The sequence below is a fragment of the Numenius arquata genome, chromosome 8, assembly GCF_964106895.1.
Source record: "Numenius arquata chromosome 8, bNumArq3.hap1.1, whole genome shotgun sequence".
Lineage (NCBI taxonomy): Eukaryota > Metazoa > Chordata > Aves > Charadriiformes > Scolopacidae > Numenius > Numenius arquata.
Genome location: NC_133583.1, coordinates 62,364,206 through 62,392,171, shown reverse-complemented (window position 1 = coordinate 62,392,171; position 27,966 = coordinate 62,364,206). Strand labels below are relative to the sequence as shown.

Here is a 27,966-nt window from a genome sequence, read left to right as displayed (position 1 = left end):
GCTACTGAGACTGCTACATTGAGGAGTTTCTTATAAAAATTTAAGCCAAAAGGCACATAATACAATTTACTGGAGAAGCAAGAGCGTTTCTGGGAGTACGTGAGGAGGTCCCTCTAGTCACTAGGAGTGGAGGTGTGGGATGTGCTTGTTGGGCCTTCATTGATACCATTGTCAGATGTTTCAGACGCCCTGAAAGTAGGCAGTGGAAAAGGCCAGCCCAGGACTACGGTTTTCCAAAGTCCTCAGCAGCTTAGCCCGAGACTTGTTCCTTGGAAAGTGAGCACAGTCTCTGTGTTTTGAATCTTGTGCTTGGCACAAGCATTCCCAGCAATCTCACTGAGGGACGGAAAAGAGAAGCTAAAACCCAAGCCAACACTCACAGCTCATGCAAACCAATGAATTCCATGCAGTCAAATTAATTCTACCTTGAGTTGTCACAAGAGTCTCTCTTAGGCCTCTTTGTGACGCCCTATAATCTCTAAACTTGTTTTGCCTTCTACAGACCACATTGTCATCACAGAATATAACACAATTTCATTATAGAGAATACAGAGCTAGTTCTCGGTGGCTGTTTTCTTGTGTTATGTATATGTTTAAACTTTATTTTCTGCTGTCAATATCAGCAAGTGGGCTCAGACGCAAGAAGAAAAAAGATTTCATTAATGTCTGAGCAGCTCACAGATTATAAATACTGTCAAGAAACTATTGAACAATGACATTTCAGTCCAAAATTTTATTCTACTGATTTGAAGAAATAACAACTGACGATAACGAATTGCATTTGCCAGGATGCATGTTTTGTTAAACAGTGCACAGTAGAACATACCTCAGTGAAAACAATTTAACCTTGTAGAATGTCAGGCAGCTGAGCTAATCCCGGTTTCAAAGGGAGCTTGGGTGTGCTGTGATGCTGTATCGTGGCTTCGAAGGCACAGGCATATTCAGCAATAGGTGAGACCATGTGCTGGTGGAAGGTGAGAGGATGTGTCCTGGACTGGAGGAGACAGTGGGGAGATGTGGGAGCAGGACTGGTGCCAAGTCAGCAGGTGGCAGAGGGACAGCCTGGTTCGCCCAGACACATGTCATTGTTAATGCCGTCCTGCTGCCTCTGTGCTTATCACCACGGTGGGTCAGACACCATGTGCTGTCTTCTCTTGCACATCACGGGCCATAGTGGGACAAACGCACCGTTATTTCTTGTGGGGACACTGTCTGTCCTGGCATGGCTAGCTGGCTTCGAAGTCTCCTGTAAAAAGGGCAGGACTACTGCCGCACCATCTTCATTAGAGCTGGCTGACAATTTTCTGACATAGCAAAGATTAACAGCATATTTTTCTATCTTCAAAACCCAGATGTTTTAATACAGAGATCTTGGGGTAATCAGTTTTCAACAAATCCAAACTGAGGAGAAAGCTACCTCAGGGTCCCGAGTTCCAGAAGCTGCCAGGTGTGTGGATTCTGGGGTGCAGAGTCCTCACACTGTCCCTTCTTTACATACAAGGGGTTTATCAGGGTTATTAGCAGATGCTGATATCGTTCTGCTTCCTGGAGTGCTGCTTTCGCTTTCCAACCATGAAAAGCTTTTGGTTGATTTTGGTGCCACCTTCTGATCAACGGAAAATAGGCAGCTTTTGCAGTGCAGCATTTGCTGATGGTAATTTTGTGTGCCGTACATACACAGAATGTTCAGTGTAAGCAAAGGGGCCAGTGTTTTTGCAGGATATTTTACAGACCTCACTTCCTAGAGGCAGGACTACAGATGCCTGTAACAGCACCTGGGGTTGTTTCAGCCTAAAACCTTGCTGTGGGAAACACTTCTCAAATACTTCTGGTTTCAGAGATGTCTTGGCACAGAACGTTCAGGGCCTGCTTGGGATTTGTTTTTTTTGTCTTGTGTTTACACTATGACCGTTCACAGTAATAGAATTTAAATCTTGATGGATACTATAAATTTTTGAATGGTAGGATGTATAAGCACCCATATTGATAACATTAATTATCTTATATTCACTTCCATAGGAACAAGACCATTTTGTTTTACTTTAACATTCTGAAATGTGCCAGCCCCGTAGTGTTAATAAACCTACAGTGCCCTACAACACAGGTGAGTGAAATACAGAGATGAAATATTTTCCCTGCCTCTTAGTCGTGGTGCTTAAGAACTAGACATAGATTTGTTTGGATTTTAAAACTGCTGTTCATATCCTTCAAAATATAATATGTTTGTGTTATAGATAAAATGCGTAGTGCACGGTCTCTGTAGCCTGTAATGGTCAGAAAAAATAAATAGAAATGCACGTGTTGTGTATTTTGGATAAGAGTTGACAAAATATGGTCTGCTTAGTTGAATACAGGAATTTGTTACCTATGAATTCATCACAGACAGCTATCCAGTAGTAATCAGTGCATGCAGAAAATAATTTTGATTGACGCCTAGGGTTTTTCAAACTAGACATGTTCAAGAAAATGTGTATATCCCCAGTGACAGGAGTGTTTGGGCCTGGTGAGACCCTGTGACACTTTCAAAAGTGAAGATCTTGAAAGCTTGTTCTTGCCTTATGCCACAATTTGTACTCCTTAGCTGTGCTGCGACTTCTCATGAGATCGTGAAATAAACCCAGCCACTGAACTTGTATGGGTTAAAATTATCCTCCTCACCTTTTTTGCATGAGACCTGGTTTGCTGAACAATTTCTCAGCCAGTTATGTCAGTTCATCTTAGGAGGCAACAACTTATGGTGTAGGGCGGGTCACAGGAACGAGGTGCGGGACTGCTCTCATCCAGCTTTGCTGCCAAAGTAATTGTGCCGTGTAATTAAGCTGCTGGAGATGGAGGATGGTCTCAGCCATCTTGACAACATTCAGTGAAGTCCAGTATAAATTTGAATGAGGGTTGTTATGTGGTAACCAATTTATTGATTACAAATGCGTCAGGACAAAATCTTAATTGTGTATTTATTTGGCTGTCATTGTAAAATGTTTCCCATTCCACCTTGCCCTTACTCCTGATCCCTGTCCTTGATAGATGTTTCTGGCCTGTCAGTTAGTGTGACTGTATGGACTATTTGACACAGCTGAAGAGATGGAAATGTCTGACAAGGAAGAGCAAGAACCCCCTTAACACCGAACCATTGCTGTCAGAATGGAAACTCTTTCTATCAGCAGCAGATTTGCCTCAGGAACCCCCGTCTGCCCACACACAGACACCAGCACTGTTACCCTGAAGTCTTTAGACTCTGTTTTGGGAGGATTTCAGCCTGCTCAGAAATACTGAGGTCATTGTGTGGGATTTGGTCAAGGTGCTCATGAGTCAAGTAAGGTGAAATACTTGTTGAAGGAGAGTTGGGGGAGCAGAGCAGTTATTTTGTTTATTTTCAGACATATATCTCCAAAACTGAGAATGTTCTTGGATGCTGTTTGCTACTGCAGATGGTTAATTCTCTAGTCTTTTGTGAAAACCTTTGTTTGATAATTCCTCCTTTGAACTGCAGACACAGTCTTTCATTCCTGTCCCATTTGTGTGGAATAGCAGGAGAAAAAAAAACCAAGAACTGGCATGGGAAGAGCTCGGTTCTTGAGTAAGACTGTGGGTTTGCAAATTGTTATTAAAGTTCACTGGATCCATGGACAGCACATTTCACTGCCTGTTTCATAGATGGGAAACTGAGGTTATAGTGAAGCGTGTACTTGTTAGTCACCTGCTGTCCCAGCAAGGACAAAACTCTCCTTTCTCTGTTCCTGGGGCTGTGGGTAGTCCATAGGACTGGAGTACTCATCTAGAAAGACCCTCTTGAAGCTTCTGCCCTGACCTAAGGATTAGTACAAGATCTTTTCCCCAAATTCCTTTAGGTGAATAATATATGGCGGAATGCCCCTGAGGTGAAACATGGTTTTATGCATGATGTCCCTCTGGTACTTGGATAGCAGCTTTGGAAATGGAGAACAGCCTTCTAGAGAAGGCTGAAACTTGCTAAAAAGATGGACTTCAAACTACCTCACAGTATTTAGGAACACTGAGGAGTCAGAACTTGCATGATTCCAGTGACCAGCAGAGCCATCGTTGTGCACTGGGGGCAGCTGCTTCTCCAATATGTAAATCTAAATCATAACATCTGAGCAGATGCATTCGTCAAACCCCAGTCCTCACTTGATGTCTCACACAAATTCAGTTTATAACGGCTGTGCCTTGTGTGGTACGAATTTCATTCCTGGCATGCACACCCCTCTTGCTTTGTAACTAGGGGAGATTCATCATTAGTTACCTTTGGGTGGTTTACACCTGACTTGACTTGAACAATCCTTGTGGAGATGTATTTGCCTGAAGAGATTATGTAGAAGGGTGGGACAATTTTAGCTGGATGAGACTTTTTAAAATAGATTTCTCCTTATAAATATAATAGAAAGAAGGTATGTGCATCCTGTGACGGTAGCTACTGCACTACCTTGCTTGTGTACACTGCTGCTGGTGGAAGTAGAGAAGGACCCAACAGACTTTTTTCCTGGTGTTCAAAAAAATACGGTTTTTTTCAACAGACTGAAAGCTCTGCGTATCTACCAGAATGCTTAGAACCTAAGGAGACACAGAGAGAGTCTTGTTATGCCAGATAAGAGGAGAGACTTTGAAAGTGTATTCATCAAAGATTTTTTTGAGTATTCATTAGGGAATCGAAAGGAAAACATACGTTCCTTTCTAAATTCTGCAGTGAACATTACTGAAGGCAATTCCATAAAACAGTGCGCTTTTATAGGTGGCCTTTTTCTTGCTTTTTAATTGCACTGACTTTCCTTATCCTTCTCTACCCTCAGTGTGTCTTTACTATTTTTTTTCTCTTCTTGCAGCTTTGTGTCTCGAAGTGCCCAGACAGGTTTGCAACCTACATTGATGTTCAGGCTTCCTACAGATATAAACCAGATCAGTGGAATTACTTCAGGCAGTTCTGCAAACCTGGTTTTAACAATCCTCGCAAGGTGTGTATGTATCAGTACTTTTTTTTTTTTCAAGCAATATGTAATATGCCTGATTTTACTGATCTACATCAAAGCTTTGAATTATTCTGATTTCACCATATAAGGAGTTGTCCCATATATATGGTTTGACAGTGATTTAATCAGGGGTGGAAGTCTTGTATGCACACCAACCCCCGCACTCTTTAAATTATTACTTTTTGCTTAAAAGAATATTTGCAGCTCCCCGTGCAGTCGCAGTACGGTGGCAAGCAGTGTCCGTTAGTACTGAGGTGCTCCACTGCAGCATAGCAGAGTAACTCAAACCGGGTCTTAAGGCTCCTGAATCATCTGTGGCTACTTAGTAATTTAGCTTGGAAAATTAATCTATCCTTCATGTAGCTGATTTTACACTCAAATATACAGTGTTATTTCTCCTATCTTTAACACACCTTGCAATTCAGCTATTTTAATTGTGTTAAATTCTTACTCTTCCTTAAGAGAGAAGGTGAAAGGGAGCCTTCCCCTTCAAGGAACAATTGTCCAGTCACTTCTGGCTTAGATACTGATCCTAATGAACAAGTCTTTTCTTTTTTGTCAGTGGAAAAGGAAAGAAGAATAGTCTTTGCCCAAATCACAATGACAGTTTGGATTCTCACTTACATCATGAATGTATCTTGTAGCTCCACCAGTCAAGTTTGGGGAGGAGGCTACAACTTCCAGTTTGGGGCATTTTCTCAGACTGGGTGAGAAACAAAAACCACGCAGTTATTCTACTACGTATTCAGCATTCCTATTTTTCCCCTTTTTAGTCTGTTGCTCAAGTTCTACGTGATGAAGATTGTCCTTCGATGATCATTCCAAGCAGGCCTTGTGAGTGGTTCTACTTCTTACACACATCTTAGCAGATTATAAGCGTTCACATTAAAGCACAACTCCAGCCTGAAAAGTGTTTTGTGGTAAGGTCACTAGGAGCTGTCTGTTATCTGACAGTGATGTCCATTCAATTTTAAACAGTTTGAAAGTGTAAAGATTTGTTATTATTTTTTCTAACTGCCATCTGTGAACATTCAGCATGTGATTGGGTCAAGCTGAGCTCTTTCTTGCTCTTGAATCATCACTGATAACAAAAGGTTACAGCTGAAATTGTGCTTCCCAAAACACGGGAGCGAGCAGCCCCATTGGCGTCAAGGAGACGCCAGGACGGTAGGGAGGATCCTGTGGCCAGATGCTGACGTTCAAGTGATGCCTGAGCCCAGTTACAACCCAGCTGGCGTTCCAGTTGCAGTGCTGGCTGTGCAGGGCGTGCAGAGGAATTTAGGGGCCAAAAAGTGTTTCTGTCACTATGGTCAGCAGGTATTTCAGAGCAGATAACCACAGGTCTCAGAGCTGATCTCAGCTGCAGAAGTGTAATGTCAAGAGTGTCTGTCAGTGACCCAGAAGCTCATGCAAATCACAACTTGCTGTTTAGTTTTCCATGCTTTAAAATAGACATCATGTAAACCAGGGACAGGTTATCAAAAAAGAGAAAATATGGATTAAATTTTTAAAAAATATTAAGAATTTGTATGAAAAACTGATATACTGACCCCAAAGACAGAAAATAATTTGCAAAGAAGCTATTATCTTCTTTTACAGTACAACAAAGGGCAAAAATTACAGAGGGAGTGAAAGAGACCTGTTACTTGATTATTTCCTTGGAATAATTGGTGGGATAGATTTCTAGACTGAATATTGAACCCTAGCATCAGTAATTGTTGGAACTTGGTAAGGAAAGCACAGAATTGTTATATAAAGTTAAAGTACAGCGGTGTCAGAGGACTGACCTGCTCTTCCTTTTGGCATGAAAAACGGGACCTTTTGCAGCAAAGAGCAGGGCAGCATAAATGAGTATGTAAATAGCTGTCCTTTTCTCTCTCTTTTATAATCTCCTCCTCCGTCTGTCTAACCAATAGTTTCTGTCTTTTTTCCATTGCTTCCTCTCCAAGAAAATCTGGTGATAGTGGCTGGTGCTGCAGCTCATCTGGCATATGAGGAACTGGCACCCGCTGTTGTGTCATGTTTTGGGTGCTAATGCCATTCATGACCAGTCATGTTGAGTCTGTCCCTGGGGGTGGGTTTGATTATTAGCATGAAATGACATGTTTGAGAAGCTGCAATTTTCTGTAAGCCGCCCAGGTACTGACAGAGAGTAAGTTTGGCATTTATTACAAATTGTTAAACTGCTACAGATGCTGCTGTTGTTCTTTGGTAGCACCCAGAATCTCCAGGTGAAAGCTATGATCCCACCATGCCTAAGCTTGGACACAAAGCCCCAGAGCATAAAAATCATGATCTTGAATATAAAGGCTCTTCCAAGACTTGTCAAAGTCAACATATCATTAGATAATCAGGTGAAAAACAATTGACTGTCAATCTGAAGTGATTTAAATATGTTACAAAAGAAAAGTGATGAAAGTGGAGCTTGACATGAAACGTAATATGCATGTTTCGTTTTGATATTTTGAATAGTTCTTAAGAGATGCTTCCCAGACTTCTCCACGAAGAATGGTGTGCTAACCGTGGCGAATCAGACTACGTTCAGAGATGGAAGAGGGAAAACAAGAAATGTAACTGATCTCAGGGAAGCTGCAAAGTATGTTTTACCCTTCTTCAGTGCTCCTTTGATGGATTCTGAGATTATGAAATAATTTAGGAACTGAAAAAAATAATCGGAATCTGTTGTAGCAAATGGCTGAGGGTACGCAGGCAGGACTTGCTGGTAAATGGTCTCTCTGTCCCTGGGCACTTGCAAAGTTCCAGTAAGGAAAACCAGCACTGTGGTATGCAGAAATGAGCAAGGAGCCAGAAGTTTCAGTCTGATTGTCTCAGAATGAATATCAGTTTTTAAAGCATTCTTGTTGTTTTTCCTTGCAAAAATTAGTATTGAAGAAAGGTAAAGGAGGTTCAAAATGAAATCCTCGTGCTGCAGGACTCAGGCGAGCAAGCAATGGCCTCAGCTGTTCCTTCCTGTGGTGGACTTTCCACTAACATGGACTGTCCTAGTCCGTGGGGCATCTCGCCTTGTCGGAGAGCTCCCGGTTTTAGTGCATGTCTAAAGGTCAAAAAGCCATGTACTGGGCTCTGGTGCATGACAGCACCTCCCTTGCAGATGGACAGCAAGCATCTCCAAGCCTGGTCATCAACCAGGATGAGAAAGAACTGCTGCAATAGCCTCACTTTTCCAGCTGCTGCCGGTCCTCAGCCTGCCTGGAGCACGGGGTGCCTTTTCTTGCCTCTCAATCCAGGACTACCACATTCCAGCATCTTACCACACTGATAACACCTGCATCTTATCAGGTTCCCTTCTTCTGGTATCTACAGCTACGTTATCTGTTCTTTGATAAGAAGATCCTTCATTTCTTCTTGGGAAAATACTAACATGGGCAAGCGCTTTGCAGAACAGGAAGACAGTTCTGTAAAGTCAACCTTTTGCTTCACCGAGCTGTTTTCTCCTTTTGTTATTAGCACTTCTAAAGTCACAACTGTTTGGCTCTTGGTACATTGCAGATCTTAATAGTACACACCTTTCTTGTGAAATAAAAAGCAATTATATCTGGCGATAGTTAGTACTCATAAAGCTTTCTTAAAAAGCTTTTGCAGGAGCTATGTAGACGTTTGTACACAGGTTTTTGCTTTGGCATAACTGTGATTGATATTGGCTTGGTTACAGAACTGGGGCTGGAGGATGGTAATATACTCGTATCACTAGCAAAGATATTTCAAATTCTTTCACTGAGACTATTTGTTGTTTAAATAATTCTGCTTTTCTACCCAAAGCAACCTTTTCTTTGGTTTGTCTTTTCTCAGTGGCATCAATAGTGTCCTGGATGCAAGATCAGTTGGAGTGAAAATTTTTGAAGACTATGCCATTTCTTGGTATTGGATTTTAATGTAAGATTTTCATGTATATTTTTAATTTTTCCAAATTCACTTTGGAGCGTGCAGGGAATTAAGAAATAGGTCTTGTATTTGTTTGTACCAATCCTACTTTTAAACTCAAAGATCAAATGTAATTTCCTTTCCTCACATGATAATCATGTTTTTATGGTTCTGCAGGTGAGGTGAGGATAGCGCAGCATACATGCAGGGAGTGTCACTTGATCTGGAGTAGCTTTTTAATGGCCTACCATGCAGAAAAACAGGAGATGCTGTCTTCTGTTGCAGGACCCATCTGTCTGGTAATTCCAAAACTGAAAAATCTTAATTAAGAGACTTTCAAACCAAGTGCGGTTCCTAAGTGTCATTAGTATATATATAAAAAACACATAATATCTGAATTCATACTAGCAATATGTAGTTAAATCCATTATAATACATAAATCCAATGCAGCAGGCAAAGCAACATCAAGAGCAAAAAATATTGAACAATATTAACTTTATTTTGCAATTGATAGCCACTAATCGCCAATTAGTAAAAATGTAGCACTGTAGCAAAAGAAGTAGCTATTTTGCTGAGGCAAATATGTAAGTATATGTGCATTCTTAGCCCATTAATATTGTTTTTGGTGGACTGGGGTGTTGATCAATTTAAACAGGAGCAGAAGTCTTTGCCAGGTGAGAGCCTATAACATGCACATAGTAAGTGTATATTATTCAAGTCTGAATGGAAAGCCACAACAATAAATACATAAAATTTAGGTAATAAACTTAATATGGAGAATTAGTCAGTTCAGAAACATAAGCTGTCAGGTTTTAAGGGTGTTCAGTCACTGGTGGGAGGACAGCTTTCTTACAGTCTGATACTCTGCTCACGATAGCCAGTGGCAAGAAACTCACTGGTATTCAGCAAGCTCAGTTCTCTCTAGATCTCTTTTTGAAATCAGGCTTATGGTGCAGATTCTTTCAAATCACTGAACAGATGGGCTGGAGAGAGAATTGACCATTTTTTGAACAGAAATTCCGAATACTGAAGCCAATTTCCACATTTCAGATACGAGATTTTTATAAGGAATTGTTACTACTTTTAAAGTAGTTGGACAGAATTTTCTTCAGATTTTTCAACAAATGATAGCGTACATTAAATGATTTCTGGACAAACATATTTGAGTGCTAGAGTCTGGGTGATGACGATGAAGGCCCGATAGTGAGAGGAAGATGGATTAAAAATTAAATATGGGGTTGCTTTAATCTTTTTAGCACGCCCCCAGAGCACTGCTGCTTTCAAGCCTCAGTTGAAGGGGCCCAGTCTGTTGAGGACAGTAGCTACCAGGTACTCAGTTTTGGTGTTACTAGGACTAGGATAACTTTAGATAAAGGCAACTGATTGGTAACTAACATGTTAGCATGTTAGAGTGATAAGCTCCAAAACTACAACTTTTTGAGGAATACATTCTGAATTTCAAACAAGCCATTCAGAAAGGGAAAATACATCATACTAGGAAACCTTTAAAGGGCTAGAACTTAAGACCAGCTTACAAAGGTTTAACTAAATAAGCTGATGTTCGTTTTCTTGTCCCTCTGCCCATCTGGCTTAGTTTGCCCAAAACATCTGGTTTTGATTGTTCATGGTCAGGCTGACCCATTTTTTATCTTTGGTAACTGGCTAAATAAGCTGGGAACGTTCAGAAGAGAAGTTACTGAACACAGGCAAGAAGAGGTTTTAAATTTTTTTGAGCCTGTACTAATACAAAATTCTGATGTAACATCTACTAAAAATTCTGAGGAATTAAATGTTCTGTGAAGTGTCTGAGCTGGATGTTTGTTGGGTGGGTTTATTATTCACATTACTTTATTCACATTGCTTTAGAAAGCCTTGCAGAGTACAAAGGCCTTTTGCAGTCATTTTTTCCTTTCTGACTTGCTTTCTGGGAGTGAAGTGAAAACACTGATAACCGGTGACTGGATAAAGAGGAGACACTCTGTAGATGTCTTTACTAGGGACCGCATTGAGAGCTCTCAACAGTTTCTTTTTATGCATCACAGTGCCCTGATCATTTCCTCTTCTGATGGGTAGAAAGAGTCACTGGTTTTCCTCCTAAATTTTATTGCTTTTTCCTAGGAAAGATCCTAGAATGTTACTTTACTCACATTGTTTCTTTGCAAGTAGGGATTTTTGATGGAGGCCACAGAACAGCAGCCTCCCCCCACACAGGTATTCTTCCAGTTCTGGCCTGCGGACTGGACCATGGGCTGGAAGAGGCAGCGAGTTGTTCGGCTGCTGCAAATGACCACGAAGGCATTGTACGGGTCCCCTTGTACCCAAGAACCCAGTGTATGCAAACGCTTCTGCCCCTGCACTGCGAGATCATCATCTATAAGCTGTTTGTTTGTAAGGGCAGATAATAGCCATGAGGATCTATTTCATGGGGAAGATTCTGAACTACATTTTTACAAATGACTCTCTTATGTGAGATGAAGTGACCCTCATTTGGAGTAACAGGCATGTGAGAAAGTGAAGATTTTCACACTTGTTTTCCCTGTGTTTCTGTTTCTTGTCTTTCTAGTGGGCTGTTCATTGCAATGATTGTGAGTCTGCTCTTCCTTGTGTTATTGAGGTTCACGGCTGGGGTTCTCTTCTGGATTTTCATCTTTGGTGTGATTGGAATTATAGGTTACGGTAGGTGTAATCTTCCAGCCTCTGGGGCTATTTTTCCTTATTGCTTAAGTTTGGGCAAGAAAAATCAGTAATTACATCAATTAAATGGTACAGTTGGGGGAATTAATGCCTAGTTTTAGACACAGTTAAGTGAGAAGGGCGTAAATGGCAGCAAAATTTAGTAAGAATCCATCTGTGCTGATACTTAGCCCCAGATTTAGTAAGTTGAATTATCTACCTGCAGTATACTTAGTCTGTATTCACTTGTACTGGTAGTTCTTCTCTGTATATGTGATGTTACAGTTGATTACTCTCACAGTAATGCATTTTTGGTTTTTGCTTACCTGACACGCTGGAGACAAAACTCTTGGCTTGTAAACGACTTTTAAAAAAAAAAAAAAATTGTGTTGGCACTCTTCAGAAACGCTGGTGATTATTGTTTGTTTTTTAAAAGGCATCTGGCACTGTTACTGGGAGTATGATCATCTTAAAGGAATACCTGGATCTGACCTCACTGTTTACGATATTGGATTCCAGACAGACTTCAGAGTTTACCTGCAACTGAGGCAAACGTGGTTAGCATTTAGTAAGTACCCGTTAAACTTGGTATCTGCTAATGGATACTCAGGAGAACCATCACTGTCTTCCTACAGTTTCTGCCTTGTTAAATCTCCTCTTCTACATATGTCACTCAGAGAAGTAAGCAGAATTCTCTTTTTATTGTGCAAAAATCTACTTTTTTGCTAGGAGACTAGTATTTTTCTAAGGGGAGATAATGCAATCACACTAGTGATGAGAGTGAAAAATTCTTGCGTTATTACCATCCCACTTCCTGCGTGTCTTGTCTTCATAGAGGGGAATTAGGAGGCAGTAACTAAGTTAGTCCTGATGAAGTTGTATAAGGAGGGGCAATCTGTTTATTCTCCCTCTTTGAGGGCCCCAGAAATGAGAATAATAACTCCACATCTTTGTACAACTGTTTACATTCAGGTCACTGAATTTTCTTTGAGGCTGATTTAAGACTGTGGAATGAACCGTTGCAAATTTCATCACCTTTATTTTCAAAAGTGCTTTGTTGCCTTCTCCTACAGGGGTAGTGTATTTAAAACAAAATCCTACTGGGACAAGGCAGCCTGCAGTACACACATCCCTCTCCAGGGAAAGAGGGGTGGAAGAAAGAACAAATACCTGTCAAATGTTACTTGCGCTGCTGTTACTGCTCTATTAGAAGGCACTCAGACAGGAGCTGATGATGGATGGGACATAACCAAAAACACTGCCTCTCCCTATTGGGAGCTACGTGAATAGAGCAGTAGTTTACTGCTTAAATCTCCGTTCTCTGCTTTGTGTCTTCTTTTAACTCTATGTTGGATCATTGAGCTGAAGCATCTTCTACATGCTGCTGAGGCAGAGCGTTTTTAGTATGCTGTCCCTAGAGAGTATCAGGACTTTATTATGCTTTTCCTTGTAACTCTCCAAGCTCGTCCCCTGCCTGATTCTTAGCAGCCCATGTATAGTGTGTCTAGAGGCCAGTGTCACTCTCAGATGACTGAGGTACTCAGGAATTAAATTACTTTTCCAAAGTCACACAGCAAAGTAGTCAAATATCCTTGAAGAAAACATAGGTCCTCTTAGTTCTAGTCTAGAACGCATCGTGTACTGACATTGGTTTCCTTTTTCACAAAGTTTGGGACAATCTACATTAACTTAACAGAGCTGAACCGGAATGACACCAACTTTAAAGAAACCTGATTATTCCTCCATGGGGAACCGTATCAAAAATAGGTGCTGAAATGCGTGTAACAAAACTTTGTCTGTGGCTCTGAGCACTACAGCAGTCATTTGCCACCTGCAGCTGTGATGGGTTGGGGTACTGGTAATACTTGGGACCACAATTTAACGTCGTCTGTGACTGTCTGGGTCTGGATTCTGAGACTGCATCTAAGCTGTGGGACCAGAACCCAGTTCCCATGTCCCTTTGTAAACCTCCAGACAAGCCAAGGCTTAGGGGTATTACCCCTTCTGTCTCCCTCCACAAAACCTCTTGGTTGCAGCCGGAGGAGACAGGTCCTGCTGTGTGCAGCCTTCCACAACGGCGGGGCTGGTTTAAACACTCTCTGACCGTTTGAAGCACCTGGAACTAATGGATCTGCCTCAGAGTCGGAGGAGATATGCTTCAGGCATTAAAGACTGTCTTCTCTAGATGAAATCCAGAGAATTTTTTTTTTACTTTCTACTGCAGAAGTAGATTTTGAACTGACACAAACAGAACTCGGACTGAAGCAGACTCTTTAAACCAGCTCTGGGTTATGATTCAAACACTGCTCATAACTAAGGGAGGAAATGTTCTGGGACATGGTGCACTCAGCTTTCTGAGCACCATGCTGAGATACAAGTTTGTATGATTCCAGCAGCACAGCTGGAAAGTGAAAGTAATTTGTCCAAAACTATCCTATCTTAGCCTGTTTTTTAACTCAAATGAAAGGAGCTCGTGCCAGGTTAATACTCAAACGAACCTATTGATTTAAGTACACCTAAATGTTAGAATAACATATTAATCAGAAAAATGCACTTTTCTTGAAAAAGTTGACTCTTCACCACCTTTTTATTTATTTTATTGTCTCTAAATACTACAAATTAGCGGCATTAGGGTATAAACATGCAGAATGCTTGTTTATGCAAAGCAGAATTTGTTAAGGGTGAACTGTACCCAAGGCCAAATACTACAGTCACATGTAAGTAAATTATTGTCTTTGTTTGAGAATGGTATGTTCCATCTTTCTTCTAAAATTATAAATGCTAATGTCAGTGTCCTATTCATTCTGACTAACTCTGCATGTAGAACTTCTCTGCACTGGAATTTACAAATCTATGAAATGGGATTGAAGATTGGCAAGTGCAGTGAGAGAAAGAGAGATCTGCTCTAGCAGGGAATTTTATGGAGTTCATGAACACTATACAAGGGAAAAAAAACAATCTACAGAGGAAGCATATTGGTTCATTTCTTGATAAATCTAAGTGGTTTTGTTTGTTTGTTTTCAGTGATACTACTTTGTATTGTTGAGGTCATAATTATACTGATGCTGATCTTCCTAAGGAATCGGATCCGGATTGCTATTGCACTGTTGAAGGAAGGTAGTAGGTATGTTTGTCTGATTTGAATATATTTTGAATTTTATTAAGTGATCTCTAGGGTACCTGCTGCTTGAGCTTCATCTTGCACTACCAAGGGCAGAAAGTTGGGGGTTGAGGTACAACACTGGATTTGTTGAGCCAAACAGGTAGTAAAAGGAGTGCCAGTTCTCTGCTAATGAGACTGTGCTTATAAGAGCTTCCTCTTTTGCAGTCAGACATTTCTTCTTTCTCAGCTCCCTGCCTGAAGAGTAGATACATGGTTAGTGGTACGTGTACCCCCAGTGCAAGGAGGTGCATGGGCAGAAATGACAAGTGTGGTGCACTGTCGCCAGGAGCCCGGGACTGGGAGCTGCCAGCTTGGCTCTGTCATGGCCTTGTCTCAGGAGTGACGTACTAGTGGTAGAGGACTGGTGGTGTTTGGGCTGTGGCGTTTGTTGAGGAACGACTGGATTCTTCTGGCTCCAATCAAACTTTTGTATTGACATGCATAAATCTGCAGAGAGAAAGGGAGACTTCCATGACCAGACATTGCAATGAGGCGCAGTCCAAGAGACTTCTTCGGCTCTGAGTAAAGAAGAAAGCAGAGCAGGATGTGAGAGTTGAAGGCCCAGGAGACCTCTTCATTTTGCGTCTGCTGAAATCTGCATAGACTTGTTCACAGTGTTTTACTGTTTTACACTGTTTTACACAGTGCTAAGAGTTCTTCTTTTAAAAAATGTGAATATAACAAAGGAGAAATGGACTTAAGACACCAGGCCCTTGGATTTCGTTGGGAATAGGCCAAGGTCTCACCAGCCTTGGAAGCCGAGCTCTGTTAGAGCACGTGGAGTTAGCACTGACTTCATCTGTGTCCACGTGCTTGTAGTTTTCTGCCATCTGTGTTGACATTGTGGTTCTCAGCAATCAGGATTTGGGATTTCTGTAATGAATTAAGAAATATTGAAGTTCTGCATTCAGCCAGGTACCTGTTTCCTGTGTTATGCTACTGTGCAATTAGAGCATTGCAATTAATTTTGGCAGCACTAAATGATACTCTTTAATTCCTGTTCATTAAAATCCAGGAACACTTTTAACACTCTGCAACACTTCTGTTCACAGCCTTGACAGGTAGAAGAATTTCAGAAATTTCATAAACTTCCTGCTGAGAAGTAATAACATTCTGTAGTTTTTCAGCAGCCTGGAAAGGACACTCGAGGCTGATGTTTTTACTGTCATGCACAATGCGTGAGGTGAAACACTATGTTATTGCTGTAAACCTAACAGACCATGCCCCAAATTCAGGAAGATGAAAGCTAAGCTGCTGGTGACTGGATATATTTACTAGTTTAGCAGCAGGAACTGAGTAAATTTGTCTCCTTTTATGTTCTGGAAACTGCCTCCTATAAAAAAATAGCAGCAGAAGTGCAACAAGTCATAGGAGAAATACTATAAGAAATAATGAGAGACAAAAAGGCATGTGATAAGCTTTACATGGTCACTGGAAAGAAAACTTAGTGTAGCAGGAAGAGGCAGATGAGAGGAGTGTAAAGAGAACCTGTAAGCTTCAGTGAACAGAACGTGTGCTCTCTGATCGCACCCCGAGGGATTCCCGGCCGGAGGAGCTCGCCCCTGCCACTGCTGCAGCTGGTTTCCCAGAGGGGCTGGACCAGCTCACCGACCCACAGAGGAGTCCCAGCACGCTCGAGCTCCTGCTCACTAGTTGCATTCCAGCCACAGGAAGTATTAGTAGAATGTCAGCCTCTAAAACATCAGCCTTGGCGTTAAAAGGAGCTCTCTAAGCTGTCAGCAGTGAAAGGGCATTATTCCTTCTGCCTGCCAGCAGCAAAGGTGAGCACCACTCCTTTATGGCACGTGCAAGAGGAGTTAACGCATCCTGGCATTACAAAGAAAAGCTGAATGGAATGTCCCTGCCCCAGAATACTTAGTACCTAAAGCAGGAAAGGGGCTGGGAACAGTCTCCTCAAATACAAATTGGCAAGAGGTGATTTCAGGTGTGCAGGAGCTGAAGGAAGGGCTTAGGAGCTGAGCAGAGCGGGATGAGGAAATAAAGGGTGATGTCTGCAGCAGTCAGCAAGATGTGATTGAAATGGGTTTGTGACCTGGAAAGAGCTGGATCTCTGTAGCAGTAATGGAGAAGGAGAAAGTAGAAGACAGGCTTGAACATGGTGAATTGATAAAGTTGACCGTAGCGCTGCCAATAAAAGTGGAGTGGTAGAATGACAAAGTGAAGACATGAAGACATTTGAGGAAAGAACCTACGGTATTCTGAGATCCCAGCACTAGATTGTGCTACCACTATCAACAAGTAGCTCAGAGAGGATGATGCTTGAAAAGGACTGGTAAAAAGCTTGTTTCTAAAATTGCTGTAGCTTACCGATATATTTTGTTTCTTTCATAGGGCTATTGGCTATATAATGTCTACATTGTTCTACCCGATCGTCACCTTCATACTCATTGCCATTTGTATTTCCTACTGGGCTGTGACAGCTGTGTATCCTTCTGTCCGTGTGTGTCTCTGGGGGAAGAGTCTTCTGTCTGCGAGAACAGATAATTCTCTACTGTTTCGCCTTAATCAAACCGGCATTAAGAGGACTGTTGGGTCGCTCAGGACGTGCCGCACTGAGACACGCTTCCTCACGGCATGTGTGCGTGGCATGTACAAATCAAACAGTGAGTTTAATTACTTTAAAAGGAGATGCCCTAAAATTCACACCAAGGCAGGGGGATCATACAAGGCCTTAAGTATTAAATAAGGTTGACTTTAAGGGGTGAAAAGGGTACTCAGCAAAGAGTGAATATGGCCTTTAATGTGCCATGTGCTCTGTAGGCCTGGTGTGAATGGTCTCTCAGGAAGCTGGGGATGGTTGGGCTCGCTCCAGGTGTGTTTAGTTCAGAAAATATAGGAAAGGTGTGAGAGAACATACAGTGCACTGAGTCCTCTCTAAATGGCGTAATAGCCACCACTCACTCTCTGTTCCTGGAACAGCAAGGGTTTGGCAAGGGATCAAGAAGGGGAAAATTGCTTTTTGAAAACAAATTGTTCTTTCACATGCAAAGAGGGTCAGTAATTGCTGTTTAGGACAATGTTAATTTATCTTTATGCTCTGTGTCTACTTCCACCAAAATATGATCAAAGAACTACTGCACAATCTGCCTTGTCGAAGGTGGATGTGCAGGAGAGACTGAGTCAGCTTTCAAGGTTATTCCCTTTGCACATTCTGATCAGTGGTTATTACAGCTCCGGGGCGGAGTTTGCCTCAGTTCTCTAAGTAACGAGAGTATTCGGTCTTGTCTGTCAACCCTTCATATACACCTCTGCGTAGCCAGAGCAGTTTTCCTGTTATCTGCAGGAGTTCTTTAGAGCTGGTGGTTACCCACTGCTCAAAGCCTACGGTTCTGTGATTCCTCCTTAAAATATTTCATCCAGTTTTCTGGCTACATCAGGAGAACCTGTGTATAAAGTAATGGCTAATCAAACGCTGTGCAAGTATGCAAACCTGACTTGTGACCCAGAGGTAAGTGTAACAATATTTACCTCTAGTGACAGCTATACTAATTGCGTTTTATTGATCACTATTAAATGAAGTGCTAGTAGAAAATGTACATATTTTAAGTAATGATTCCTTATGTTAAATCTGAAAATAGTACATAGAGTTCAGATAATACTTCTTTGTTCAAAGCAGTTTACAGACGTAAACTATTTTTTCTGCAAAACTGTCTTGTGAGGCAGGTAAATAATAAGTGTTCTAAGTTACAGGGTGAGAAAAGAAGACATAGAAGTACAGGTTTATTTGGAAAGGTGTTCTTGAATTCATGAGGATTCTGTTTCATGGTCCTCAAAAGGCGATGGAAGACTTTGAAATCTGTGCCTCCCACTTGCCCAAGAACCAGCTGTGTTTTGAAGCAGAGGTTTACCTGAATATTTAGGTTCTTTTGGCACAGCAATGACCTTCAGGAAGCTCCAAAAATATATGTCTTTTGTTTTGTTTTTTCTTCAGTCAAATGTTTTGACTTGACTCTAGTGTTAAATTTAAGTATTCTTTTTAAACTAGAAATACTTAACACATGTTATATCAGGGTTATTTTCAGGTGTTTAAATTTCGATGTACTGCTGTGGTTATGTATATCCCAAACAATTCCCCACCCTGCTGATCTCTGAACACTAAAAAAGAAAGGGATTAGAAATTGACTGGTTTTATTTCATAACCAAACTAAGCAAATACATGAAATGAACAATAGAAACAGGGAAAAGTAATTCAATGTAAAGACTACTCCTGTTTTAATACTCTGAGATAGGTAAGGGAAATTGTGACCACATCCACAGCTTGTATAAAATGGCATAGCTCAGTTGATTTCAATTCAATAGTTGTGATTTACCCAAACCGCAGATTTGACTCTGGTTTTCAAGTAAATAATTTTATTTATTTTTTTTTGTGATCAGATTGTCTTTAATGAAACTGAAGCGTTTATGTGTCTTAAAAGTAGACTTCTGAAATTCAGATTCCATTTATGTAGGTTTGAGGCATGTGGTGAATAACCCTGTTTGCTAACTGCATGTTACGCACCTGCATAAGACATTAATGTGAATCCTTAAATAGTGAACAGGTTACATAGTATTGGAGTGCAGCGTTGCGCGAGCTAACGAAACATCAAGCAGAATTGTGTTATTTGTATTAAGCTGCTAAACTTCAGAGACTATGTACACAGAATTCATTGCTTATCATTGTGTTGTTTATTTTTCTTTCTATACAGACTTTTAACAAAACCAACGTGACTAAATTGTGTCCAGGTGCTCAGTGTACTTTTGCTTTTTATGGAGGAGAAAGCCTGTACCATAAGTACATCTTCATCTTCCAGTTAGCCAATGCCTTTGTCTTTCTCTGGCTGGTGAACTTTGCGATTGCGCTGGGTCAGTGTACCCTCGCCGGTGCCTTTGCCTCCTATTACTGGGCCTCTCGAAAACCAGCCGATATTCCACTGTGGCCGCTCTTCTCCTCGTTCGGACGAGCAATACGGTAAGACCGTGGAGCTGGATGGGAGCCTGGTCACGTATCCAACAAATGCTTATTTTACATCTAGGGAAGCCAGACTTGGAGTATCAAATGAAAACGATTAGTCAGCGCTGTGGTTGATCCCCGCCGGCAGCCAAGGCCCACCCAGCCGCTCGCTCTCCCCCGTGGGATGGGGAGAGAATCGGGAGGGTGAGAGTGTGAAAACGCGTGGGCTGAGATAAAGACAGTTTCATGGGTAAAGCAAAGCTGTGTGCGCCAGCAAAGCCCAACAAGGAATTCATTCCCTGCTCCCCATGGCAGGCGGGTGTTCAGCCATCCCCAGGACAGCCGGGCTCCATCACGCCTGACGGTGACTTGGGAAGGCAAACGCCATCACTCCCAAAGTCCTCCTCTTCCTCCTCCTTCACCCCAGCTGTTGTTGCTGAACAGGACACCATATGGTTGGGACCTCCCTTTGGTCAGTTGGGGTCAGCTGCGTCCCCTCCCAGCTCCAGGTGCCCCCCAGCCCATCGCTGGTGGGGTGAGGAGCAGAAAAGGCCTCGGTGCTGTGCAAGCACCGCTCGGCAGCAGCTGAAAGAGCGTCGTGTTACCAACACTGTTTTGGTCACAAATCCAAAACATAGACCCATCCTGGCTACTACGAAGAAAACTAACTCTGTCCTGTCAAAAACCAGTACAATCAGGAAAATGTAGGTGTTAGGGGGAGGCTGAACCCTGTAGCCTGATAGCAGCAAGGCTGCTGCGGCTCCATGGCCCCAGGCCCAACCAGTTACAAGGCTGAGCAGGTATTCCTGGGAGACGCTCGTGCCAGGAGAGGCGTATAGAGCACATATATACACAGCTGGCCACACATCGACAGAGACACACACAGCACTCAGACCATCACCAACGGCTTCACCCTGTCCTCTCTCTGGCGGATCAGGATGAAGATCTATTAGTATATGTAATTCCCACTAATGGACCTTCCTCCAGTTATAATTTTATTTATATATGTACACACAAACATGCACATACGTATATAATTGTACATACACACATATGCACAACATAACAGTCATTTATTTTGTTTTAGCTACCATACAGGTTCGCTGGCATTTGGAGCCTTAATTCTTGCAATTGTCCAGCTTATTAGAGTAATACTGGAGTACTTGGATCACAAACTGAAAGGTGAGATTTATGAATCTGCTCTAGGTTATTACTTTCCCAAGATGTTTTTTCAGCAATGAAGAGAGATTAATTCCACATTATTTTTAGCCATTGTAGTTCCATTTGAAGCCAGTGAATTTGTGCCGATTTACTCAAATTCAGTCTATGTCCTTGGGAACTTAATGCAAAGTTCCTGTGGGATGTGGGTCTGATCTACTTGAAAGCTAGTTAGCTAAATTTGGTTGAGAAAGAGAGTCCATACCTAGAAGAAAAAAAATAATGTTTCTGCTTTTGTCACAATTTCAGATTTTCTTCTGAATAGCTTTCTATGTTCTAAAGGCTCTTCATGGGTTGGTCTCTTCTCCCAAGTCACAGGCGACAGGACAAGAGGAAATGGCCTCAAGTTGTGCCAGGGGAGGTTCATATTGGATATTAGGAACAATTTTTACACTGAAAGGGTTATTAAGCATTGGAATGGGCTGCCCAGGAAAGTGGTTGAGGCACCATCCCTGGAGGTATTCAAAAGACAGGTTGACATAGTGCTGAGTGACATGGTTTAGTGATGTGGGTTTTTTTTATCAGAGTTAGGTTGATGGTTGGACTAAGTGATCTTAAAGGTCCCTTCCAACCTAGACAATTCTATGTATGATGTACTCTCTCCTTTTTTTCAGGTACACAGAACTCCTTCACTAGATTTCTACTCTGCTGCCTCAAATGCTGTTTCTGGTGTTTGGAAAAATTCTTAAAATTTATAAACAGAAATGCCTACATCATGGTATGTGCTGTCTCTGCATGTGGTCTCCCCTATCCGGGACACTAAAATACCCTAGCCACTGCTAGTTGGTCAGCAGCCAGCAGTAATAGAATCTGCTGAATAAATAATGGGATTTATGGGAGTTTTCAGGAAATGCATGTGGTCCTACCATTAAAAAGTAAGATCTTTTTTTTTCTTTTTTCTCAACTCAGCCTCTTTTCATGGCTGTCCTTGTCCATCCCCCTCACCCCCCAAAGTAAGTGGGAAGGGATGACATAACTGGCTGGTTAACTCCCCCCTCTGATTCAGCTATTGAAATCCTGATTTCAACATGGATATTAGCTTGTTTCGTATTGCATGTTGATGACACTTCTCTTTGGAGGCAGTATTTGAATAAGGAGGTCAGGAGGCATGTGGTATCTCTGTTTCCTCCTGGAAGTTAAAAGCACAAATTCTACTAGCAGGAGCTTCCAGGAGAGAAATTCCAGATTTTCACTGAAATAAGCATGCACAGATTACAGCCTAGGATGTTCTGACTTGAAGAAATTTCAGTGAATGAATGGTACAGTTGTCTCAAAAGAGGTGGCTGTAAGGGGTTCATTATAACCCATGTTCATGCAATTGATGTTTCAAATGAATGCCATCTTGAAGAGGCAGTATTCTTTTTTACTATCTTTTTTACAGTTGCTAAACTGACTGCACTAAAAGCTGTTCTAGTATGTCTTACGCTTGTGGACGCTATTCCAGGAAGGAGAAATGGTTTTGTTCCTGAATAACTTTAGCTGCTTTACTTTATGCTGACGTAAATCCACTGACTTTGATAGTAGTATTGCTGATTTCTTCTTAAGTGAGAGCAGCGTCAGGTCCAAGGAGATACCTACAGGGCTCAACTCACTTCTGCTCTTCAAGTACCTGCTCCTTTCCACTGTCTATAAATCTAGTGTAGGTAACTCACAGCGAGAAGAATCCCTGAGCAAGTACCCTATTTGCTCTACTTGGCAAACTGAGTCTACTGCCTGCAAGGTCACAAGGGGTGGCATGCTCATCACCAGGTGATTTGGAGGGGAAAGGTGGGTGATGCTGTGTCCCAACCTGGTGGGAAGCACTGGGAAGTAGCAGATAAATGGGGGCTTTACGTCCATCTGAGTGTCAAGACCACATACTAGAGAGAATTATGCATTACACACAGTAAGACTCTGGCATACAAGGAGGTATCCTAACTATTTAAAATACTTAACAGCTACTGTTATTTTGCAGATTGCCATATATGGTAAAAACTTCTGCACATCGGCAAAGGAAGCGTTCTTTTTGCTCATGCGGAATGTGGTGAGGTAAGGGGCCGTCTCCCAGTCCTTGCAAATGTCAGGATTTTGTGCTATTGCGCTCTGAAGCCACAGTTCTTTCCTCTCCTGTGCTTCCTCCAAATACTGCTGTAAGCTGCTTCTGTCCTCAGACATGGCCCTCACGTCAAATGCTCAGTGTGTGACAGCGGGCTCTCCAGCACAGTAACCTGTGTGACATTGAAATAACATAACAGTTTTGTTGTGATTGCTCTTTTAAATTCTTAAGTGCCCAGTAGATTGCAATAGTGCCCCAAGGAACCAGTGGAGTCCAGGAGAGGAGATCTATGGACGTACAAGAGTGGGTGCTCATTATCTGCTGTATGTGTATTTCCTGGGCTTGGGTCCACTCACTGTCTGTGAAAAGGAGAGCAGAAAGACCTAAGACCTTCAGATTCATCCAGAAAGCTTACGTGGTGTCAGAGAGTGTAAAGAAGAGAGAGTACTTTGCTTTCAAAACCAGTATCTTTAACATAACCAGATCTCCCCTGGTACTGGGAACTCCCCTGGCCCTTTTCCCCACTGCCAAGACTGCTGCCAAACTCCCCATTCTCATCAGTACTTCTCTTCATTGCTCCTGGCTCTTCCTGTTCTACTGTGAGATCAAAAAATAATGGGAGAAAACTTAGGAGCAGGCTGTGCTGATGCAATAGCAGACAATCTAATTACCAAGAAAGAGACACTGTAAAACTGGTTTAGATTGTTAAGGGAAGGACTGGGAGGAGAGGGAGGCTGAAAGGCAGGAAAAAGGAAGCGATGCTTAATACGGAAGAGGGAAGGGTTGGAGATGGGGGAATTCTCCCGTTTCCCTGCGTTGGTACCGTGCAGTGGTGTCCATGCCGTGTGGGGCCTGTGCAATAGGAAAGTGAAGCCACCTCCACTTGCTTTCAGAATATCACCCTCCTTTGTGCTTTTGCTTTTAATCAGTAAGAGCAATAGCTAAAAGCCTGGCATGTAATTTTGTTTCAAACGGACATCGTTTTATCTTGTTTATTTTGCTAATTCTGAATTCTGACAGATTAATGATGATTTGTTCTCTGTAATATTTCTTAATGTTTATCTTTCATGTTAGTCAGTGCTGTCTATTACCATATCCATAGTGCTGTCAAGATGCTGATGATACAAAGCTCATTTTCCATCCCATTATTTACCTGCAGTTTCTGCTAAGACAGACTGGCAGGATTTCAAGCAGAAAGTCCCTCCTGTTGCTTTCAATGAGGGCTGCAGATTTATTGTCAATTTTTCTGTCTGCCTTCATTCAGTCATCTGTGATTGTCTCCCTGCTCAGAAGCCTCCTGCCTTTAGTGTTGTACCATCATATCTTAAAATAGTAGATTTGGCATGTTAGGCGGTTATGAGATGTGGCCAGATAGGAGCAAGTGAAAAGAAGACCTAGGGGCAATCATTGCATCGTCAGCTGTGATGCCAGCAGAAGGCAGCTTCCTCTCGTGTTCTGTCAATTAGCCATAGATTTAAGGGGAAAGAATACAAATGTCTGGCTTGTGATGATTATGTATCATTTGTCTTTTGCTGAACAGAGTTGCAGTTCTGGACAAAGTTACAGACTTCCTTTTGTTCCTGGGGAAAATTCTGGTTGCTGGTGGTGTAGGTAAGCTAATAGATTTTTTCCAAAGGGTATGTTCTGTTTTCTGGTACCTACAAGTTTGCCTTCCATATTCATATGTGCTTAGTTAACAGCTGAATGTTCCCGTTGGTCTGACTATTTGGGAACCTGTTCCCGTGTTTCTAAGATTTGCAAGATTGAGCTAAAATAGATATTTTTTTTTTATTTTTCCCCCTCCCCCCCAGCCCTGGTGTGTTGTTGATGGCATCTTTTCTGTAATTGGTTTTACTGCTCTCGCGTGTGTTCCTGGCACAAGGACTCCTGTAGCCAAAGCAGCATAGCTGACCAAATTCACACGCAATAAGTCAGCCACAATCAGTTCTCCTTCTATAAGCACTGAACAGAATTGCAAATGAGATTGACCTGGTAGCAGACAGCGAGCGTACGGTGGGAGATGGGACAGGTCTGCAGGAGATGGGCCTGAAGCACTGCTGTATTCAAGATCATTATAGATATAAGTTATAGTAAAAGAAATAAAATATTTCTAATATTATTATAGGGTTTTCTTATCTATCAGTAATTACCAAAATATATTATTCATGTTTTTCTGTGACAGAAAAGTGATTATTGTTTTTTTTAAATGCAGCACTGCCCCACCCCTGGAGGGGTTCAAGACCAGGCTGGATGGGGCTTTGAGCAACCTGGTCTGGTGGGAGGTGTCCCTGCCCAGGGCAGGGGGGCTGGAACTTGATGATCTTTAAGGTCCCGTCCAACCCAAAACCATTCTATGACTTTCAGAAATTCATGCTGGCAATATTCCCTTATGGTTTTTCTAAATTGTCACAGCAGTTTCAAACATTATTTTACAAATAACTGTATTTTGCATTCTGTATATTTTAGATTACTAATGAATTATATTTTGATCAAAAGTTGAAAATTAGTACCAAGAACAGATCTAAAATATTTTGTCATTACTGCAGAATCACTTTCAAACTGGAGTAGCAAATTTGGTTTGAAACATTCCCTGAAATGTAAGCCATGAAATACTGAAGTTAATTAATGTATTGGTCCTCTTTAAGAATAAATTCTTTGGGTATTTTCTGTTGTAGATGCATTGATCTGTTTTAAACTTATTACTGTGCTTATCACTGGCACTGCTATTTCTCCTTTCATTCTGAAATAGTTAAATATTTCTTCAAGCTATAAAATTTAAAGCAGCAGGATTTTTTTCACTCTTTTTTTTATTTTAGAAAAGATCCACCTTTGGTCTTTGCTTTCCCATGTCATTGTCTTGTTTATCATTATTTATTAATTTTGCTATTAAATCCAATGGAATGATGAAACAAAACAATTCATTAAAGTCTTTATGGGCCCATGAATATCTTTATGGTAATTGATTCATTTACATATCTTTTCTGTCAGAGTACAGATCCAGCGGATAATTAGTATTGAGGAATTAATTGTTTACAAACTCTTACTTAAACCAACCTTGGGTCTGTTGTCTGTTCGTTTTGTCTCATCCATTCTGCTGGGAAACCAGTCAGTGTAGGGATCACTGATCTCCTGTGCTTCTTGCAGGTGTCCTTGCGTTCTTTTTCTTCACACAGAGAATACCCATCTTTGCGCAGGAAGCCCCAGCCTTGAATTACTACTGGGTACCGCTGTTGGTAAGGCAACCTCCGAATCTCCTGAGTGCCGAGGGCAGCTTGAGATGCTCAGACTGCTCAGGGCATGGTCTGGTCACCCTCCTGTCACCCTCTTGGTGGCATGCTGTCCCCTGCAGGGAGGACGCCAGTCCTCTGCATCCTGCAGGCACAAGAGGCACCGCAGTGACTCCGCGCCTTCAGAAGACGTAGGTGTCACATCTGCTTTGCTCAGACTCACAGCAGGGTGGGTGGTGAGGCACCGGTGACAATGTGGCTTCTAATGGAAGGGACTTGTGATGCATCCCCTTCTCTTTTTGTAGTCCCCCTAAACTCCAGATGAGTTGTTCTTTAGAATAGTCTTGTAGGAGTTCAGAATATTCTTGGCATGTATTGTCTTCAGGAGTTGACGTGACTCCAATTTGGCAGCTGGAAAACTAGTGGCTACTGCGTGTTAGGATACAGTGTCCCAAACCTGTGATCCCTTTCCACGGCAGTGGTAACCTTTGGTAGAGCGACAGAGCTGCCATTAAATTCTCCCAACCTTGCTCACCAGACTGGGCTTCTCACTTGTGTTAACACTGCTGTGTTGGTGCCAAACTAAATTTGGGGGTTTATTGTGGTGGCGTTTGGTTTGTTTTGTAGACGGTCATTATTGGCTCCTACCTGGTTGCACATGGGTTCTTCAGCGTCTATGCAATGTGTGTCGACACGCTTTTCCTCTGCTTTTGTAAGTACTATGGTTTTTTTCACTAATACCTTCAAGTCACAGGAAGAGGAGTAGAAAACCACCCTATCTGTTCCTTACAGAATTCTGGTGACATGCTAGCAGACTGTGTGAAAAACAAACTGCTGCTGCTTTTCAGACTGGCTTCTTGATGCATTCTTCAGTGCCGAAGTGTTTCAGTATTCAAATTTAATTAGTTTAGGTAATGGAAGGTAGCTTTATGGCTCATGAGGGTATCTGGCTTTTGTTTTTCAGATTAACAGTTTGTAAAGAGCCCTGTAGAGCAATGATTCACTCAAACCTCCTGTTAACAACAAAGTTATTCTTTAGTATATAGGTGGTCCTTTGTTTTCAGCTCAGTAGCCCTGAACAAAGTATTATGGTGAATTACCTTCAAATTTGTGTAAAATACCATTTAAAAAACTATCTGTCCCTTGAACCCCTCAGTGGCAGGCCATCATGGGCACTCTCGAAGGGGCTGCTGTTCACCATGCCCCAGTCGGAGAATACTGGAATCACAACAGAAATCTGTTGGCCTCAAATTAGGACATGATTATAAGAAGATGATGTACTTACTACAAAATGCGTTCTGTTAGATTCACTGAATTAAAGAAATAAAGATACAATTTTTGTATAATGAAAGTTATTCTGGTAGGTCCAAGTAGAAGTTACATGACAGGGATTGTTCTAGCAGCTGGTGAATTATTTGATAATAGTGAGGGAATACTGAAATAGTCATAGGCTTGATCTATCATGTGCACGGCGGGGTGCACTGGGGCAAGATAAACATGGCAATACTGATTCTCCTCCTCTTACAATAGCATAAATTCTTTCTTTCCTTTAAACACTCACCTTTTTAACCCTGCTTGCCTAGGAACTGAGGTTAGCAGTGACTCTTGAAATACCAGGTTGACAAAAAATCACAGGAACAAAATTGGTCAGAAAACTGAAAATGGATGTCTAGTTGAGAGCTATGTCCTATTTATCTCACGTTATGGACTTTGGTTCTAAACAAAGATGATCACTGAAAGACATAGCACTAAAAACACTCCAAGAAATAAGCTAAACCATAAATAAATACTGTTACTTAGAATGAAAGGGAAATTGATCCAACTCATAACATGT

The 27,966-nt window shown here is 41.7% G+C and overlaps 1 protein-coding gene across 1 annotated transcript in view; it reads left to right on the top strand.

Annotated features, from left to right (window-relative positions):
* Positions 1 to 27,966, top strand: part of SLC44A5 (solute carrier family 44 member 5) — a 47,142-nt gene that overhangs the window by 18,077 nt on the left and 1,099 nt on the right. Inside the window, exons 4-20 of the mRNA XM_074151741.1 lie at positions 2,020 to 2,104; positions 4,839 to 4,967; positions 5,756 to 5,816; positions 7,455 to 7,578; positions 8,793 to 8,876; positions 11,429 to 11,541; positions 11,975 to 12,106; positions 14,563 to 14,662; positions 17,054 to 17,146; positions 18,083 to 18,170; positions 19,408 to 19,670; positions 20,740 to 20,834; positions 21,485 to 21,588; positions 22,825 to 22,898; positions 24,446 to 24,516; positions 26,050 to 26,138; positions 26,760 to 26,844. Coding sequence (XP_074007842.1) covers positions 5,795 to 5,816; positions 7,455 to 7,578; positions 8,793 to 8,876; positions 11,429 to 11,541; positions 11,975 to 12,106; positions 14,563 to 14,662; positions 17,054 to 17,146; positions 18,083 to 18,170; positions 19,408 to 19,670; positions 20,740 to 20,834; positions 21,485 to 21,588; positions 22,825 to 22,898; positions 24,446 to 24,516; positions 26,050 to 26,138; positions 26,760 to 26,844 — 1,537 coding nt within the window. The 5' untranslated portion in view covers positions 2,020 to 2,104; positions 4,839 to 4,967; positions 5,756 to 5,794. The remainder of the gene's footprint in view (positions 1 to 2,019; positions 2,105 to 4,838; positions 4,968 to 5,755; positions 5,817 to 7,454; positions 7,579 to 8,792; positions 8,877 to 11,428; positions 11,542 to 11,974; positions 12,107 to 14,562; positions 14,663 to 17,053; positions 17,147 to 18,082; positions 18,171 to 19,407; positions 19,671 to 20,739; positions 20,835 to 21,484; positions 21,589 to 22,824; positions 22,899 to 24,445; positions 24,517 to 26,049; positions 26,139 to 26,759; positions 26,845 to 27,966) is intronic.